The sequence below is a fragment of the Salvia splendens genome, unplaced genomic scaffold (genome assembly GCF_004379255.2).
Source record: "Salvia splendens isolate huo1 unplaced genomic scaffold, SspV2 ctg224, whole genome shotgun sequence".
Lineage (NCBI taxonomy): Eukaryota > Viridiplantae > Streptophyta > Magnoliopsida > Lamiales > Lamiaceae > Salvia > Salvia splendens.
In genome coordinates this window covers 26,917-46,371 of record NW_024598860.1, presented here as the reverse complement: position 1 = coordinate 46,371, position 19,455 = coordinate 26,917, and the positions used below count along the sequence as shown (strand labels likewise).

Genomic DNA, 19,455 nt, shown 5'->3' with positions numbered 1-19,455 from the left:
TTTTTAAATGTTTAATGTTATCCCATCATAGATTGAATTTTTTAGCATCTAATTGTTTATTTATGGTGTTAGAATGTGCATTTTTGTTGCTTTAATTGTGAATTTTTGTGTCTTGTAGAATGTGAAAATGATATTCTGCTTTTATGTTGTTATTGAATTGTGATTTTGCGAAGGTATTAAGATTGGTCAAGAGCTATTCAATTGAGAAGGAATGGTTGAGGTTGGGCGGGGTGGGTAATTCTAGGGTTATGGATGACCTCTTCACAAAATCAAGTTAATTTCAAAATGGGATGCACGATCCACGAATGAGTAAAGGTTCTGTGTATCATAGTCAAGTTCCCTCTGATTCAATGTGCTTTTGCTTGATGCCATGTTGTTGATATACCGATACGGATTAACATTACAACAGTATAAATTTGCTTATCCTTTACTTTCGAGGATTAGCCTAGATAGGTAAAAATAGAGTATAGGATATTTTTACTAAGATGGAATGATACTTTGGGATATCCAATGCCCTTTATAATTTCTATCATTCTAGTTTTTGCTTGATTCAATCCCACTGAAAAAGGTAGGGTTGGAGAAATGCTAGTAATGAGGATAAAAACACTCGAATTTTATCTGTCATGAAAAGATGCTAGTATAACTTTTACATTTACACATTTTAAATCAATGTTGCAGAAGTTTTATAGTATTAAATATGATCTTAACTAAGGGTTATATCAGTTATGGTCCTACCTGCTCCTTGTTGGCTTGTGTAGATTTTTCCGATGTGGATATGCCTAATGAAATGAAAAAATGATGCAATTAGGACATGGCGTATCTTCTTGCTCGAGGGTGAAGAATTAACTAATAGGTCTAAGACATACTACATAGTTTCCAAAATATTAACAACATGATACTACTATATAGCAAGGACAAGTTTACTTTGAGATTTGTAAGCTATTGGATTTGATTTTGCATAAAAAATTAGTTAATACCTTCCTATTAGGTTCATATAACCATATATGTGAAATGATCACAACTTTTTGTACGAATTATCATTTATGCTTGAATTATAATCATAAAAGATATACTTATCTAGAATGAAATGTTTTGCTTCTTATCATTATGTATAGTTCATTTCTGGGCACCAACCTTCAAATGGGGAATTAGCATTGCTAATCTAGCTGATTCAACGAAACCCCCTGAGAAAGTTTCATATCCCCAACAGATAGGTGAGTTTTATTATTGAACATTTGTGCTCTCAAAATTTTCAGCTCACTTCATCCTATCTTTTGTGGGTCACAAAAACTTGAAATAGAAATAGCATCTATGTTAATTTGGTCTTCTTTCCTGATTACTTAAGTTTGTCTTTTTCCAATTTATTTCAGCAGTGTAATGGAAGATCTCTTGTAGGCATTCATGGTACTGATTTGTTTTACTCTCTTTGCCATTTTCAGCTGTTACAGCAACTGGAGTTATTTGGTCACGCTATAGCACTGTTATTACTCCTGTGAGTTCAATTGTTTATGATATATAGCTGCTTATGCCTTATTAGATGCTTTACATATATCTTTTGATTTGCCAGAGTGAATGTTGTCGATGAGTTACCATGTGTTTTATTGTCCGTTTTTCCCTGAATGATTTATTAGGACTGCAGTTGTTATATTTCAAAGTTCATATCTGATCCTCATTTAATCTTTCTAATCCTAGTTTTGAATTAGCTAAGCAGTTTGGGCACATGCCGCACATCTCTAGTGAAGAAAAGCCATGAGATTTGTCCTTCTGTTAACTTTTTCTTTCCAAATCTTCTCGCCTGAATTATGCACACAAAACTCACTTGTTGAAGTGCTTTTTACGTTGATTTCTATGTAGAGGGTGTATGGCTTGGCTTATAAGCTCCTTAAATTTTTTTATGAGTTGTTTAAGAGCTATTAGTCTTAAGAAATATTTGGCAATATAATCTCTTAAAATAGCTTATACGATGGAAAATAAGCTCCAACAGTTGCTAAGGTATCCCAAAAGTAAGTTCCTCAAATCTCAGCTTATTTTTCATAATCATATGAGCAATAATCAGTTTACAAAATTAACTCTACTATGGTTCATTATTTCCAACACATACCCTGATACCCTTCTGATTTCATTTATATTCAGGTTTCTCTCTAATTAGGATTTTCTGTCACTAACTCACAATTTCCTCCTTAACTTACAAGCTCTCAATAATAAACCTGAGCTGAGCACCCTCTTGATTCCCTGTATTAGGTTATTTGAATATTGATTTCATGTAAACCAAACCATGTAACAACTTTCTATGCTGTATTTTGTATATGTGATGATGGTGGGGCTGCAGAAGAACTGGAATCTCTTCAGCGTAAACATTGTAATGGCTGGCACAGGCATTTACCAGCTTAGCCGAAAAATTCAGTAAGTCATTTATGTGTTTGTTTGCTAATGTGATTTTCGGTAGATCCAGATTATTCATTACCCTCTCCATGCTTCACAGGCATGATTATTTTAACAAGGAGGAAGCTGCTGTTGTGACGAAGGAATGATGATGAAAATTGTATTTTGTAAGTTAATAGATTCGAGCTGTGAACGTGTACGGTACCAATGGCTGGGTCTATCATTTTGCTATCTGCTTGTGCTGTCCATCGCCTTTGATCTTGAATCCCTATATACTTTTGGATGATCGAGGGAAAATAAACGAATAATTAGTTTCTTGATTTTGATCAGGAGTGCGATCTTTACAAGCTGAATATTGTCATGGTCTAGCTTGATTTGTTTGTTATTAACCTTACTTCCAGCACAAACAAGCACGTTCTTAGATTTATGTTTAAAACATTGATTATTTTCTTTTCGGGTGATTGTTCCTAAATGCATTAAATTTCATCCAATTCTAATATAGCAATTGAAAATTCAAGTATTTGAACGCATAAATTTTAATTCATATGCAAAATCGTGAACTATGACATTTATTTAACAAATTGTATTCATAATAGTATGACAATAATTTCATTATTTTATCGTAATATGTAAGGTTCAATTACGACTAATATTTAATTATTTGAAAGTAAAATCACTTAATGAGTAAATTGCTTGCAAGCTAACGAGCTCAAATGAGTTTTAATCAAATTGAGAGCCGAATAATTTGTTTCTCTTTTTAGTACAGTGGGGTATTAATTTTGATAAGAAATGCAATTCCCACCCAGCACAATAATACTACAAAATCTTTGTGCAGCAAATAGTTCAACTCATTTATAAATCCGAGCCGTGGTAAGTGGTTACATAATCCCAGCACATGTGTCCTGAAAATTCAGAGTGAAAATTTTGATTTCCTCAACAAGTGGAGATGAAATCATACAAATGCAATCGCTTCAACAAACAAGTAAACTAAACCTAAAAATACAACCCTAAGTGATCTCAAACCTACTTTCTTAAGTATAAGCAACGTAGCAAACACTGTACTCAACAGGCTTAGATTGCTCATCTGCTTCTAACCCTTAGGCTTTGCATAAATCAAGTGACGCCTCAATAAATGATGAGCTGATTCGCTCTACTCATCTTTGTTTTGATCTCCTCTCCACTCGGAATCATTTTCACCATCATGAGCCTTCAACCCCAGACTCAAATCCAAGGTACTTACGTTCAGATCTTGCCGTTCTTCACGATTGGTCTCTGAAGCCTGATACAGTGCATATCGATGTTTAGATGCAAAACATAGACAGACTCTTTGAGCTACTTATGCTGAAAATGGTCATCTAGAAGGGGGCCGGGGAAAGGGTATATTTCTCCACCCTTTTTCATCAAAAGGGACACTCAGAAGGTAGGAAACACTGCTCTATAGTTTTAAGAAAGCATATCCCCATTTGTAAAAACCAGGCACTCGTGGACTTGTCTATAAAGAGTGTAGTTTTTTATACTAAGAACCACAAAGAGCAGAAGAGACCTAATGAGCAACAAGAGGAAAAGACAGTAGAAAAAAACATGCAATGTCACCTGATTTTCATCCATTGGTACATCATTCATGTCAGGTTTTTCGTCACCTCTGGACGTTGCCTCTACTGCATCCGAGTTATCTTCACTGGACTTATTTTCATCCTCCATCTGCTCAGAGGATTCAACTTTTTGTTCTTCAAGCACAACAATCTGTCCAATCATACAGAAACAAAATCAGAAACGTAATTTACTGGATCTTGAAATAACCATGTAGAAGGTCAGTTGGCGGTAAAAGTAGGACACTTTTGGACAATCCATTAACAACCCTGGTGAACCAAATAACCGAGATCATGAATAATGGATAGATATTTACTTTTTACGACACATAAAAGTGTATTTCACAAACTAGCAATGTGGCATGTGTTTATCCAGGCAGAACAACATGCAGCTCGTTCATATTGTTAAGAACAGAGAGTATATAGGCATTATGAAATTCATATTCTAACTTTAAAACCATAAACAACTTCATGTACAGGGCTGTAGACTAGCAACGAAGAATTGGTCAAAAAAAAGTTTCTCATCGCCAAGATTTTCGAGTAAGACACTCGTTTGCCTCAATGGACCATAGCAAGAATTTTACACCAACAATTTTTTTCTAAAACAAATCATCCTAAATCTCTCATGGGTAGGAAGGGTGCTCTTTACCTTCCACTACTTACAAATAAAACCAAGCAAGAAAAAACTCCTGATTCCCACCCACGGCCCACCATACACGCCCAAAAATAGTTTGGAACAAATGTTATAGCATACAGATCCACTATAAGTGAAACAGCCAAACAACCTCATCGATTTGTTGTTATGAATATCAAATTCATCTTCCAATTCGTAAATGTGCATACAATAAACATGTAATCTTGCTATGAATAAAGTCAAAATTTTCCATTGCTCCCCAATTCACGGCATTTAATTACAAAAAAAAAGATAAAAATAAATAACCCTAGACCGCCAAGACACTCACAAAAGCACAATGATCAGATCGAATCAGATAATCCTTAATTCAGCTCATGCCCAAGCCAAATCGAAAAACAGGAGCAATTACAATTACAAGAACGATTCAAATAAACCAAATTGGAATCAAATCAAATAAGGCAGAATTACCGGAATATACTTGAATCGTCTCTTCGGAGGCTTCTCGACCGCAACGTCCCCGTCTTTACTCGAATCCTCAGGTTCAGCATTGGCATTATCGGCGCCGTTGCTATCATTGTTGCTGCCGTCTTTGGATTGGCTGGGAGCGATGGGCGTCCACTTGTAAAACTGGAGGTGGGAGGAGGAGTTGCTTCCATTAGCGTTTCCGTTGGACGCCGTGTGATGGTGGTTGTTGGAATTGGGCGGCGGCACGTGAACCCACTTTTTCTTCCACTTGCGAACGGGGCCGGTGAAGACGGTGGCGGGGCCGGTGAAACGGGTGGAAGATCGGCCGAACCTGGCCCCTACCCCCTCCATTATTCAAATGAACAAGTACCGGCGGCGAGGAGATTTGAAGAGGGTGAGTGTAACCGTAAAACGTCCTTGGTCAACAACTCTTTTTCCGAAGCCTTGAAATTTAAAATTTTAAGTTGTTTTGTTGTTACTTATTTATAGGTTCAACAGCGAGAAATTTCGGAATAAGGGGTTAAATTTGCTGACATTTCGTAATTAGGGATTCAATTCGCTGACCTTTCGTAATTTGGGATCGAGACATGCATATTCTTCAGAATAAGGGATTTATGATATTTTATCTTATTTATGTTCTTTTTTAATATTATTTCCCTCTAACTATTTATTAATCGCCTAAATTACCCCTTCAAATTTTTACCTAAATTCTACTACTTCATCAAAAATTCAGCCAACAAAGAACTTGTCAAACTTCGACAAGAAGTTGCTTCTTTGCAGGTTGCCTCGACTATGTCCACCGGTGACGGTGAGGAAGATGACGATGAAGGGAATGATGTGGGGGAGAAGCTGACTGAACTGTATGAGAAGTTGCAGTTAATGGGATCCGATGCTGCTGAGGCTCAAGCTTCCAAAATTCTTGCTGGGTTGGGTTTTACTAAAGATATGCAGGTCGAGCAACACGGTCCTTTAGTGGTGGTTGGAGAATGAGAATTTCATTAGCCAGAGCACTTTTATTCAGCCTACTTTGTTGCTATTGGATGAGCCTACAAATCATCAGGACCTCATGGCTGTTCTCTGGTTGGAAGAATACTTATGCAGGTGGAAGAAAACTCTTATTGTTGTCTCACACGACAGGGATTTTCTTAATACTGTTTGCAACGAGATTATTCATCTCCATGATTTGAAGCTTCACGTGTATCGTGGAAAATTTGAAAGGGGTAATTTAGACAATTGATAAATGCTTAAAGGGAAATAATATTAAAAAAGAGCATAAATAAGATAAAATATCATAAATCCCTTATTCTGAGGAATATGCATGCCTCGATCCCAAATTACGAAAGGCCAGCGAATTGAATCCCTAATTACGAAAGGTCAGCGAATTTAACCCCTTATTCCAAAATTTCTCTATAACAGTAATGTTACTTGCCGTTTTATTTAAGGGAAGACTATATTAATAGATTGTGCAATTAGAGAAGATGAAATCTTAGTTATGTTCTAGGGGTGCGTTATAATGCTAACTTTTCTTAAATTGCTAACTTGTTAACTCATCAACGTAGTGTATTAAAAATGTCAACACGATCACGTTAAAATGTCAACACATATTTGTGTTGACATTTTAATAAACTATGTTGACATTTAAATATTAATGTCAACACAATGTATTAAAATATCAACTTAAGTTTATGTTGACATTTCAGTATCATCGTATTGACATTTTTAATGCACTACGTTGATGAGTTAGCAAATTAGCAATTTAAGAAAAGTTAGCAACGGATCACACTCCTATGTTCTGATTTGTCTAGGGTTTTACATTGAGGATCGTAATTGTCAAAATTTGCCGATCGTTCATGACATGTATATGAGTATATCATTTGAGGTGAGTGTTATATTGTTAATTCAATACTTAATTGCTAACTACAATTAAATAATACTCCCTCCATCCCCTAATAGGAGTCGCTCTTTGACCGGGCACGAGTTTTAAGAAATGTAGAGAAAAGTTAGTGGAATGTGAGACCCACATTTTTATATTGGTTTTATAATAAAATGTGAGTGGAGTGAGTTAGTGGAATGTGGGGCCTACTACCATTTATGGTAAAAATGAAGAGTAACTCTTAATGGGGGACGGCCCAAAATGGAAATTAGCGACTCTTATTCGGGGACGGAGGGAATAATCATTAAATATTTAAATCAAATGCCTAGATCATCAGTACCGGAATGTCAATACGATCAACAAAAAACGTTAATAAGGGTATTAAGGTCAATTTACAACAAATTAGTTATAACTAACTTTTGAAAAATATCTCATAACTTTAAAACGCATATAACTTTATCGATTTAAATTATGTTTCCGCACAACATATATCAAATTAAAGAGAATTTCATAAGGATTCTAACGAGATTTCACTTGCATATGTTCCGGTGTCAAAATTTGAAAAAAAAATTGAAAATTTTCAATTTTTTTTATAGCAACAAATGTCAACATAGTATATAAAATATATCAATATAATACATATAGAATGTCAATATAAGCAATGTGTTAACATTCTCAAAGCATTGTGTTGATCTTTTCGAAACAATATATTGACATTTTCATCCAAAACCCTAATTTGGTAGTTTTTTTATCCTTTTCGATTTAATTAATAAAAATGAAAATTACACGTGACAAATTTTAGACCAAATTTCTAAAATCCTATGGTCTTAAATTAATTGTAGTTAGCAATTAAATGATGAGTTAGCCATTGATGACACGCCTTTCAAAAATTTATATATTGTCTATTAGTAGTATTTTTTTTTATCTTCACAAACTAGTATTTGAATATAAGTTCTGAATTCTGATCCTACTGTATTAAAGTTGATTTTAACTACACGTTGTATACAGCCATCTTTGTGGCAAAATATGATAAAATAATGTTATTGCATGTAAATACATGAATTTTTTAATTCTAATTTTTATAAACTCTTTATTTTATGCAAAAATACATGAACTCGATCATTTTTGTGAACTTTTATTTTTTTAATTTTCTCATATTAGCAATTTTGTTTATTTTCTTTCACATGTAATATTATACTACTAGTACTATTATAACTTTTGTTATTTTTTCATTTATATATTCTTTATAATCTAAGAATAAAAAATAATTATTTAACCTCATAAAAAAATTATATAGTTTTCGTCTCATTAAAATATGTGCATTTTTTATTTTTGTCCATCCCATAAAAATATGGACATTTCACTTACTCATTACTCATATACGTCAATTTATTTACAACTTATACCACTGTGACTAACCATAACAACTCATTAAATACTAATCCTTCCGTCTCAAAAAAGATGACCCCTTTTTTGGGAGACACGAGATTTTATGCAATTTTATTTGTGTATTAGGTGGATAGAATAAAATAAGAGAGAGAATAAAATAGAAATAAAATTATTTCTATTTTTAGTAATGAGTCATCTTGAATGGAACAAACTAAAAAAAGAAAGTGAGTCACCTTCAATGGAATACAGTGTGAGTAATACATGGTTTCACGTTCAACTAACTTTTTATACGTAACAAATTTGACTGCATATTTGAAAAAAAGAAAAAAAATAGCGAATAAACAGTATCCTCTGCAAGACTAGAAGACAGGAATATAGAAGTATATATATTAACTCGCCGGCAGCGACTGTTGATCAGCAATTGACGCTAGTAAGGCGGTGGCCGCTATTCTAGAGTTTGACCAGCCATCCTGCATTCTTATTTTTTTCAGTGTTTCCCCTTCTCTTTATTTCATAAATTCATTCTGCATTTTTATTTATTTTTCACTTTATTTTATTTTCTTTATTTCATATGTTCTTCTTGTATCTTCGCTATTGTAGTAATTCATCATAAAATTGTTTCTTAAATTTTGTTTATTGTTCACTTTATGTATTTTTTTCAATTGTAACATGTGACTCATTATAATATTATTATGTGTACTACAATAATAAATTTATGCTATATTCAAGTCAATAAATAATTAATGTTAAATAATATTCCTTCTATCACTCATTAAATGTCCCATTTTTTTCTTTTTTCGTTCGTCCGCCAATAAACGTCTCATTTCACTTTTACTATATTTGGTAAGTGGACCCTACATTCCACTAACTCATTGCACTCACGTTTTATTATAAAACTAATAGTATATAAAAGTAGGTCTCACATTCCACTAACTGTTCTACCCATTTTAGTACATAAAATCAAACAATTTATTAAAATCTGTGCCAGTCAAATATGAGACATTTAATCATAAAATATACTAGTCCCGCAAAGAATGGGAGTTGATAGTTGAAGTTATTAATAACTACGTTTGAAATTTGAAAATGTATTGTTTGGAAAGAAGTTTAGAGTTTGTATGCATTGATTACATATATATCTCCACAGCGAGAAGTCACCATTCCTATCCCGTTTAAAATGAAACAAACTAAAGTTAGATAGTCACACATATCAATCGTAGTTTTTGCAAAATGATTCAAAAAAATTTAATTGTGCAATAAAGTATCCCATATAAATAGGGAGAAGGTAATAACTGTAATATCTGTCTAGTGATGCACAAAAATGGGTGCAACAACACATGATAATTCATAAATAAGTGGATAGACACAAGTACATGAATGATGGAAGGCGAAATCAACAAGTTGATTCTAGTTTGGAGCATCATAGTTTCTTCCCTATGCTACACCCACAAAGTAGCCCAAATCTTCCCCACCGGAACCCCAAGAATCATCTCAATCTCCCCAATCATAATCCTCTTTCTCCTCCTCCCTCTCAACTTCACCTCCATACACTTCGCCGGCATCACCTCCTTCTTCATCTCATGGCTCTCAACCTTCAAACTCCTCCTCTTCACCTTCAACCAAGGCCCCCTCTCATCCCACCCCCCAATCCCCTTGTCCCTCTTCATCCCCTTAGCTTGCTTCCCCATCAAACTCCAACAACCATCCCATACCAATAAACCTCACAAATCACCCCTCAACCATGTAATCAGAATAACAATACTAGCCCTTCTCATACGCGTCTACGCCTACAAAGCACACATCCATCCCCACATCATCTTGCTATGCTATTCCCTCCATATGTATCTCATGCTAGAGATCATCCTCTCCCTCTTCTCCACCGTCGTTAAGGCCTTGCTTCGAGTGGACCTCGAGCCTCAGTTCAACGAGCCTTACCTTGCTACCTCGCTTCAAGACTTCTGGGGGAGGAGGTGGAATCTTATGGTGTCCAACATTTTACACCCCACGGTTTACCGCCCCATGAGGTCCGTCTCGGCCCGGATTGGGCCCAGGAAATGGGCCTCAATCCCGGCGGTTTTGGCTACTTTTATGGTGTCGGGGGTCATGCATGAGCTCATCGTCTACAACATTGGGAGATTGAGGCCTAGTGGAGAGATGATTGGCTTCTTTGTGCTGCATGGGGCATCTTTATCTCTCGAGATAGTCGTTAAGAAAGTGTGTGAGGGGAGATTCAGGCTACCTAGGATCGTTTCGGGGGTGTTGACGTTGGGATATGTGATTTACACCAGTTTTTGGCTGTTTTTTCCGCCGTTTTTGAGGGCGAAATCGGATCTTAAGAGCTGCAGGGAGTCTCTAGCATTCGTAGAGTCTGTTAAAAATCATCGGCTAGTTGGACCCACTGAGGTTTCTTGTCCATTTCTGTGAACTTTTTCAGGGACAAATGATGTAAATTTGTTGATAAGGATATGTTTGATGTCGCATTTAAACAACATTTTATCTCTTGTTTATACATAATCTATGTATCTTTGTTTTAAACAGCATAGGATTGTCTATCTATAATGGAGTACTCTACGCAAATCTAAATGGCCATAATGTGGCCGGCCATAAAGAGTTAATTTAGTCCATTTACATATATAAAAAAATTAGAATTATCGATATAAACTTATATGTGTGTGAATGGACTTGTGAGTTGATATTTATCTTTGAATTCCATTACGTAAAACACATTAATATCACGAATTACTATATACGTTGAGCAACAATCAAGAAATGACAGTAATAATAAGTTGAACAAAAACTACGAAAGAACAACACTAACATGTTGAGCAACATATAATGAAGATGATATAAAAGTAAAATCAAGTTGTATTAAACCAAAAAATTGAAAAAAGATCAATTTTTTTGTTATTTAATTAATTTATGGCTGGCCATAATGTGGCCGCATAGCATTATTCTAACTATTATCACTTTATCAGAAAAAATGGGGATAATTACACTATTAGTACAAAATATATTATTATTGTTTTTTATTGTAATTTTTTTTTAAAATTTATGTTTGATTTTAATACTACATTTCATCAATTGTATTTAGACTAAGTCAATTTTTTGCCTACATTAGATATAAAATGTTTCAAAATTATTTCATATATTGGTACAACAAGATTTTATCATTGTTTCATAGGAATTTATACGGTCACATAAGGAAAAAGTTAACAGCGTCTAAACATGCATGGAATAATGCATTAAAATGAAACACTAATAAAACCATTTATAGTATTGTACTTCCTCCGTTTCTTGTTAGTAGAGACATTTGTTTTCAGTACAGTTTAAGAATAGTGTGTTAAATTAATGGTAAATAAAGTAAAAGAGAGAGTTACTTTAAAAAAAATAAAAATGATTCAATTATCTTAGAACTCCACAAAATAGAAAATGATTCTATTAATATGGAACGTGATGGATTATAATTTATGTCTAACTTTAAACTCTTATATGAAACAAGGCAGAAATATTTTATATGTACAGTGTAATCACTCCTCATCAAATACGTTAATAATAAGAGGTCATTTTTGTAATTGCCTTTACCAGTGCTGAGAGCATGCTTATCAAGAGGTTCCAATTTTCCTTACAAGTTGAGCTCCAGCGTAGGTCAAGATGCTAAGGTAAATTAACTTCAGCCTACATACTATCAATCGAACCAAAACTAGATATATATAAGTAAAAACATTCACCATGAAAATGAAGGTGGTGTTTTTGATCATAATACCGTCATAAATATCCACTGACATATACCGTGAACAGAAAGTTCAAACGCAACACATCAAAGTCAATACAGTACCAAACATGTCTGTTAGCAGTCGCACGCACTTGTATCATTTTTTGTAATATTACAATTCAGCTAGACACTGGGTTATAGTAGTGTGGACTGAAACTTTGAGCACTCACAAAAGAGAACTCACATAAAAAAAAACGGTTCAGCCTCTCTGGCTTGTGTTGCAACCTCATACAAAGATGTAGGGATGTCATTGGCTGCATCACTTGCCAACTGTTCCAACAGCAAAAGGTGACCTGTGTGTGTCCCAGTACATCCTTCTCTATAAGAGATCATTTATAGTATTTCATAACCTCTTGTTGATATGCTATATAACCAGCTCTACCAGAAGAGCAGCCTTGGAGGAACCGTGAACAAAGAGGTTGACAGAAGAATTGAGTGAGCTTTTTCCTGTTAATTCTTCATCGCCCGAGCTGCCAGCTTCTTGCAACCAGAATATCTGAATTTCACCCAAACAAAGTGCTTTATTGCTTTTTCTATGGAAACATAATGTCATTCAGGTTTTTCTAAGACAAATGGATACTCTCAACTTCACATGCATTTGTCTGACCATGGTCAGTAAGCAATTGATACAGCGGATATAGTTAATAAGGCAAAAAGTAGCATTTCAAAAAATGATAAGTCAAAGAACTCAATTAGCATGCCATTGGACAAGGCACACTACCAAGCTGGGAAGAATATCAAAACTATGCTGATGGACAAGTGAAGCAGATACCAAAGATATTTGAGATGGAAATTTTGATGTAGATGAAGATAACAGTAAATCGCGCTCCATGACATGTTACTCAACTTTCATCGCATGTTACCAAAGAACTTATTACAAATACACTGAAAAAGTAAGACATATATGTATGGTAATGCAGAGGATATCAGTCTAATCAATATTGAAATAACTTTGTTAGTTATATAATATAGTATAGCAAACTCAAGATTGCTTATTCCAACAATATTTTTCCTTGTTTACCTAGGATAAACACTAGTAACAATGTTTTGCTTCACCAATGGATCCTTCTCCAATTAATACAGCATTTGACTAACACAGAGTACCAAAAATAGCTACAATTGTTTCCAGAAGGCAAGAAAAACTACCAAGTTTTATAAGCAATAAAAATGAACCATGTGATAATGCATAAATTGCAAAGAAAAAGCAATAAGGTTTTGGGTGACTGAAATGCACATAGAGGCAGCACTACTAAATGGATAGTAAATTACGAGTAATCATGTCATCTAATAATTTTCTATCCCATTCTTGGCCTTGCAGAAAAGGATAAGCAAAGACCAGGCACCATTTAACTCTGAGGATAAACAATCACATCTATACATTCATTTCCTTAAGATGGCCTTATAATACATTTATGAAAAAAAGTTTCAGGTTCAACTTCAAATATCAACACTCGCAAGAAGGTTGTTTATTTAAACTCCAACTACAAAATACATGTGATGCGGAAGTAGGTAGACTAATACAAACCTTGGGTGCTGGATGCAACCGCTCTTCTTCTATTACTTGTGTTCCTTATGTTAGAGTACCAACTTGAACCCCTCGGACAAGAAGTCATCCCTGAGAAATAAAAAGCAGTAAGCCAATATTTCAATAAATCAAGGCAGAGATATGAATTTATGCCAAATTATTCACCAAGGAGTCAAGGTACTTTTGTATAAGAAATTGCCTCTAACTTTCTTGGAACAAAACTAATAATTGCTCAAGAAACCATGTGATGTTACATTAAAAAACAAAAATAAAAAAAGGCACTGCTATTCATTGGTTGCAAGTGACCCTCCGAGAATACTATTCAAAGTTGACTTGACATTACAAGTAAACGCAAGTCAATATTAATTCCTATATAATCAGACAGCCAACATATATATACATATACACAGATTCCAACATAATCAGCTAGCTAATTACATTACCTTGTACTTCTGATCTTCCCCTTTCTTTTCTCCTTCCGCTGCACTTTTTTCTTAACCTCAGCCACGCTATTATCAAGCTTAACAAGGCTCTCAACGCAAACTTCAGCATAAAACACAAACGGAAAACCTTCAACAACAACCTCCTCAGCTGTGTGGTTAGCTAAATCATACCAAAGAAGCCTTTTATCATCGCAATTCAACAAAACCTTGGCACCGTCCCTCGAATAAGTCAATGGCTTCACGATGTCATTCCGCTCTATCAACGGGGGGCTAATTGTGAGCAATTTCATCCAAGATTTTCTCACTCCATACTCCTTCATCACCCAAATCACAACCCTGTGCCTACTTGTGCAAACCACACAAAGACAACCATCCAGCACATCCAAACTAACATCAACACCTCGGATCCGGATCTCTGACGGCAACATTATTGGAGTATGCTTCTCTGTCCTCAAATTAAAAGCCATTATCACCGCGGCGGCTTCAATCTCCTCCGGATCTTCCACCAGAGTATGCATAACGCCGTTAAGGTGCACGCGCCAATTCCCCCTCAAAAACGGCAGCGCATAAGGGAAATCCCCAATTCTCCGCCAAGATTTCGACCTTAGACTGAAGATCTTCGTCTCGGAAGCCATCCAGATATGCGTTATCTTATGCCTAAATTCCGCAACCCTAACAACCTTGTAATCATCGCTCTCGGAATCGTATCCGAATCCATACGCAACCTTACCGTACGATTCAAACGGAGCTTGCATCTCAGTCGAGCAATTGGGCAAAGTCATGTATTCTCGCGAGAAAGTGTTCCACAGAACAAGCGGATCGCTCATCACAAGCACTATTCCGTTGCAGGAATTCGAGATCCCATCGACGCTTTTGTAATAGAACGGCGGCTTGATGACATGAGCCTTGTCGAGCGTCTCCAAATCGACGCTGTAAACGCCGAGGCCGCCGATGATCAGATTGCGGTGAGAGGTGGAAATCAGCGATTGGCGGAGATGCAGGTTGATGAAATTGTCACTTTCAATCAAATAACACCACGTTTTCGCGACGGCGCGGAACCGCTTGAGCGATTTCACCGGCAGGCGGCGGAGGATATCCTCGATGAGCTCGAACGGCAGATTCGGCATTCCTATAGGTTTGAGCTATCCTTTCACAAGTCAGAACCGTTTCACACGGTTTGGTTTTCTTTATTAAATAAATATAAAAATTGATGGAACTTTCGAGAGCGTGAGGTGTGATACAGTCACATGAGCTACGTGATTGTGAGTTCTTCAATAAGTGTGTTTTTCAATAACTGATTTTTTAATTGTAGTTGGCTTGATTTTGAAGAATTCGAAAAAGATAAAGAGAAAAAAGAAAAACAGATGGGGTGGTTGGTGATAAAAAAAATGACTTGTCGGAGATGGAAAAGGTGAATGGAGTTGGAAACCGGCGGCGGTAAATCTGTAGGTGTCGTCTCATTTGAGAGGCCTTGTTTTCTTTATCTTTTATTATTGCAGGAAAATATCTTCTTTTTCACTTTTTTTAATTACTTTTGAGAACTTGCCAAGCACTTTCTCAGAATCCAAGTTGTTGATTCGATTAGTATTTTATTTTACACTATGCATCCATAACGCGGTATACTATATTGAGTGCTTGGAGAATAGACTTTTAATATGAGTTCTTTCTTTTTTTGGTAAAACATGTTAATTGAATTCCATTTTAATGAAGGGGATTAGATTTATTCCGAATGGGAGAGTGACGCACAAGGATTATGCGTCGTTATTATTGAACGACGCACAACCCTTATGCGTCGTTAAGAACGACGCACAACCCTTATGCGTCGTTGGTTAACGACGCATAAGGATTATGCGTCGTTCAATAAATTATGCGTCGTTCAAAGACGCATAAGCATTATGCGTCGTTAATCAACGACGCATAAGGGTTGTGCGTCACACTGGTAAGCATTCCCGCCTATCACCCGGGTGACCCGGGTTCGATCCCCGGCAACGGCGCGTTTTTACTATTATTATTACTATTATTTATTAGAGTATAGTCACCGCTATTATAATAAACATTATTTTATTAAAGTGGGTAGAACATTCATTAATCAATATTGCAGCAAGGACTTTTGGAAATTATTTTATAATAAGCGTTATTTTATTTTCTTATAACATAAAGACTTGGATTATTTAATTAATAGTATATAATATTATGCCATGTATTTTATATAAACATAATCTATAAGTGAATAAAGTTTTGATTTTTATGTTATTATACAATTAACGGAATAAACAATAGTAATTTTTAAGATATTCAAAAATAAACTTAATATATAAAATAAAATAAACAGTGGTCATAGATAATAGAAGTATAAATTAATTTGTCAATGTACATGTATTCGTTTTGGGGGACCAATTAGATTGGACATTTATTCTTAACTTCTTTAATTAATTCTTTTATAAGAGTAATATCTATTTGCCAAAAACAAATGATTAGAATAACTCATTTTTAACAAATACTAATCACTTAAAAAAATGCGCCGTTGCCGGGGATCGAACCCGGGTCACCCGGGTTATAGGTGAGAATGCTTACCAGTGTGACGCACAACCCTTATGCATCGTTAGTTAACGACGCATAATGCTTATGCGTCTTTGAACGACGCATAATCCTTATGCGTCGTTAACCAACGACGCATAAGGGTTGTGCGTCGTTCAATAATAACGACGCATAACCCTTGTGCGTCACTCCCTCATTTGGAATAAATCTAATCTTCTTTATTAAAATGGAATTCCATTAATTCTCTAGAACAAAAGTAGAATTGTCTCCTTTTAATATTCACGGTCCCCAATCCTTTAGCATACTATTTGAGGTATTTATTACACTATTTTTTAACATTTATCTACTTTTTTCCATCTTATCTTTTGCATTTCTGTAATTATATTACACTATTTTTGAACATTTGTACTTTTTTTTCATCTTTTTTTTTTGTAATTCAAGGACTGAAAATCTGAAATAACTTTGGTATATACTTTCGTTCTTTTTATTTAGGTATTTCTCTATGTCTCTCTTCTGTATCTTTCTACCTCTCTAAATCTCCAATCTATATCTATATAAGCATAAAAATCTAATCTTCCGCTGTCATTCAAACTACAAAAAAATGAATTGTCTTCACATTAAAATGATAAGCTACAGATTAGGGAGACTTTAGAAGGAAGAGCATGCACCTAACTGGTGGTGGCGGGAGGTGAGCTGAGCACACGGTGAGGGGCTAACTTGAGCGGCGGCTCCAATCACATGAGAGCGCTGGTCATTTCTTTTTTTTGGATATCTAAACCTAAATTGAGTTGTTAGTATTCTTTTTTGGAATACTTCAATTAAGTTTGGATTTATTTTTTTTATTAAATGAATATTTCAATTAAGTTTGGATTTTTTTTACTAACACCCCATGTGGAGTCCGCCATCGCCGGCGCCGTGGCAACAGACACCCCAAAATCGGGGTCAGTACCCCTCTCATCATAAGAGGTACGTGGGTCGTCCCCAATCGGGGTTAAGCGACTACTGACCCAACATGGACGCGATCAACTTTCCGCGTACTGACATCCCTTCTCAATTCCAATCCTCCCAATTCCATTCCACTTAATCTCCTCTGGGTGAATCTGATAGATTCACATGGGAGGAGTTGATGGGGACACCGGAGACCCCGACGTCCGGACGTGTGGAGACAAGGAGAGGAGGGGTGTGCGAGGCGGCGGCGGCGGTGTGCGAGGCGCTGGCGGGGGGCGAAGCGGCGGCGGGGGGGGGGGGTGACGGTAGCGTTGGCGTTGGCAGTAGCGCCAGTGGCGGTCGACGGGGGACTTTGTACAAAGAGGCGGAGTCCGTTGCTATTGCCAGGGTCTGGGACGCGGTCACGGCGGATGTCATAGTTGGCACGGATCAGACCGACGTATGCTTCTGGAAGCGCGTCCTGGCGGTGTACAACAGATTCAAATCGCCAGGCAACGCCGAGCGTACACATAACCAGGTCCAGAAGAAGTTCGGCGGGATCACTAAAGCCCTCAAGAGGTTCATTGGCATATACAAGAACCAAATGCGCACTGCTGAGAGGGGTCGCAGCGAATCTGACATAAAAGTGATGTCGATACAGTTGTTTAATACCGAAGGCTTCCCCAAGTTCTGATACTGGGAAGAATTCCTCGTTCTGCGGGACTCTCCGAAATTCAGAGCCATCTGCGAGGAAGAGAGTGCTCCTGGTGCGAAGCGTACAAGACTCGGCGTCTCTGGCAACTATAGCAGTAGTAGTGGTTCACGTACATTCGACCTCAACGACGATGTGTTGGAGGAGCCCCCCTCGTCACTCTCCCGGCGCCCACGTCCACAGGGCCAACAGTCCTCAATCTGAGACACTAGATCCTCCTCCTAGTTCTCTGTTGCGGGCGCGTCTGCATCGCACCTAGCACCGGCCTTTGCGTTGACCAATACCCTGGAGGTGCAGGTGATGAAGCAACTTCAGGATACTTTGTCCTTGTATGAGAAGTCGGCCAACCCGCCCACTAAGCGGATGTACTACGACCTCATACTGAGGCTGAGGTCGAGGTTGGGGTGGGAGGAAGCGGCGGCGGCGGGAGCGGTGGGCGGCGACGGCGACGACGATGGCGAAGAAGAAGCGGCGGATTCTGATGACGCCACCGAGTAAGCGGTGGTGACAGTGTTTTTTCGGTGTTTTTTTAGTTTTTTTTAGTGTTTTTAGAAAATTTTCGTGGTATAATTTTACCCCTTTCTATACTACAATGAAGATTTGGTTTTAATTTTTTTATATTAAATCATGCATTTTTTTATAATTATTATAGTCCGATAATTTTTATTTTAATTAAATTAAAATATCTCAAAAAATAAAAAATAAAAATAATTGGTGGCTTGTCCATGTCCACTATTAGGGTGTGGCCCGGTCAAATTTCGTAGCCTAGGCCAAGTTTTTGTGGCTTGGGTAGGGCCACAGGATATCCTATCATGGACACACTTCGACGTTTACTAGACCGTAGTACATTTCAGTCCTATCATTTCTTTTTTCTAAACACTAATCAAACGTCATTTCATTTTTCTACATAAAAATCAAAGAACATTAAATGTGAGTACTTTAATTTTTATTAACGTGGACATACTCAAACGAACACTAAATGTGAATACTTTAGTGCTGTACTCCTCTACGGGGTATTTATTAAGAGCATATCCGTCCTTGTCAAAGAGCATGTCCTTCTCCAAGAGCATAAATGTGGATTTTGACCCACTTTTTATTTTTATTTTTTTTACACATTGCTCTTCTGTAAGAGCACAACACTTATATTCATGTTTTTCCGTAAGAGCATGCTCAAATATTCCACCAATTTATTCTTCAATTTCAATACTT

The 19,455-nt window shown here is 36.4% G+C and overlaps 4 protein-coding genes across 4 annotated transcripts; 2 read left to right on the top strand and 2 right to left on the bottom strand.

Moving 5' to 3' along the window:
- Positions 1-290: 290 nt before the first annotated feature.
- Positions 291-2,836, top strand: LOC121789363 (mitochondrial pyruvate carrier 4-like). Its single transcript, XM_042187848.1, has 5 exons — positions 291-315; positions 1,116-1,214; positions 1,440-1,492; positions 2,330-2,403; positions 2,483-2,836. Exons 1-5 carry the CDS (start codon positions 291-293, stop codon positions 2,529-2,531), a joined length of 300 nt encoding a protein of 99 aa, XP_042043782.1. The 3' UTR covers positions 2,532-2,836.
- A 372-nt stretch (positions 2,837-3,208) lies between these two features.
- LOC121789366 (B-cell CLL/lymphoma 7 protein family member A-like) lies at positions 3,209-5,503 on the bottom strand. Its single transcript, XM_042187851.1, has 3 exons — positions 5,074-5,503; positions 3,976-4,125; positions 3,209-3,661 (listed from the first exon to the last, which is right to left on the bottom strand). The coding sequence occupies exons 1-3, from the start codon at positions 5,419-5,421 to the stop codon at positions 3,533-3,535; spliced, it is 627 nt and encodes a 208-aa protein (XP_042043785.1). The 5' UTR covers positions 5,422-5,503; the 3' UTR covers positions 3,209-3,532.
- Positions 5,504-9,709: 4,206 nt separating this feature from the next.
- Positions 9,710-10,755, top strand: LOC121789368 (acyl-CoA--sterol O-acyltransferase 1-like). The gene has a single exon (XM_042187853.1). The coding sequence runs from the start codon at positions 9,710-9,712 to the stop codon at positions 10,751-10,753; it is 1,044 nt and encodes a 347-aa protein (XP_042043787.1). The 3' UTR covers positions 10,754-10,755.
- A 1,304-nt stretch (positions 10,756-12,059) lies between these two features.
- Positions 12,060-15,715, bottom strand: LOC121789364 (F-box protein CPR1-like). Its single transcript, XM_042187849.1, has 3 exons — positions 14,070-15,715; positions 13,627-13,716; positions 12,060-12,597 (listed from the first exon to the last, which is right to left on the bottom strand). Exons 1-2 carry the CDS (start codon positions 15,194-15,196, stop codon positions 13,677-13,679), a joined length of 1,167 nt encoding a protein of 388 aa, XP_042043783.1. The 5' UTR covers positions 15,197-15,715; the 3' UTR covers positions 12,060-12,597; positions 13,627-13,676.
- Between the last annotated feature and the right edge of the window lie 3,740 nt (positions 15,716-19,455).

What these genes read in the sequence shown, in the direction of transcription:
- LOC121789363 (XM_042187848.1), top strand. Translation starts at nt 291, where the DNA reads ATGCACGATCCACGAATGAGTAAAG. An exon ending in CGATCCACGAATGAGTAAAG is followed by an intron (nt 316 to 1,115) that starts GTTCTGTGTATC and finishes CATTATGTATAG; the next exon opens with TTCATTTCTGGGCACCAACC. An exon ending in CAGCTTAGCCGAAAAATTCA is followed by an intron (nt 2,404 to 2,482) that starts GTAAGTCATTTA and finishes CATGCTTCACAG; the next exon opens with GCATGATTATTTTAACAAGG.
- LOC121789366 (XM_042187851.1), bottom strand. Translation starts at nt 5,421, where the DNA reads ATGGAGGGGGTAGGGGCCAGGTTCGGCCGATCTTCCACCCGTTTCACC. An exon ending in GACGATTCAAGTATATTCCG is followed by an intron (nt 4,126 to 5,073) that starts GTAATTCTGCCT and finishes ATGATTGGACAG; the next exon opens with ATTGTTGTGCTTGAAGAACA. An exon ending in TACCAATGGATGAAAATCAG is followed by an intron (nt 3,662 to 3,975) that starts GTGACATTGCAT and finishes GCACTGTATCAG; the next exon opens with GCTTCAGAGACCAATCGTGA.
- LOC121789368 (XM_042187853.1), top strand. Translation starts at nt 9,710, where the DNA reads ATGGAAGGCGAAATCAACAAGTTGATTCTAGTTTGGAGCATCATAGTT.
- LOC121789364 (XM_042187849.1), bottom strand. Translation starts at nt 15,196, where the DNA reads ATGCCGAATCTGCCGTTCGAGCTCATCGAGGATATCCTCCGCCGCCTG. An exon ending in GGGAAGATCAGAAGTACAAG is followed by an intron (nt 13,717 to 14,069) that starts GTAATGTAATTA and finishes TTTATTTCTCAG; the next exon opens with GGATGACTTCTTGTCCGAGG.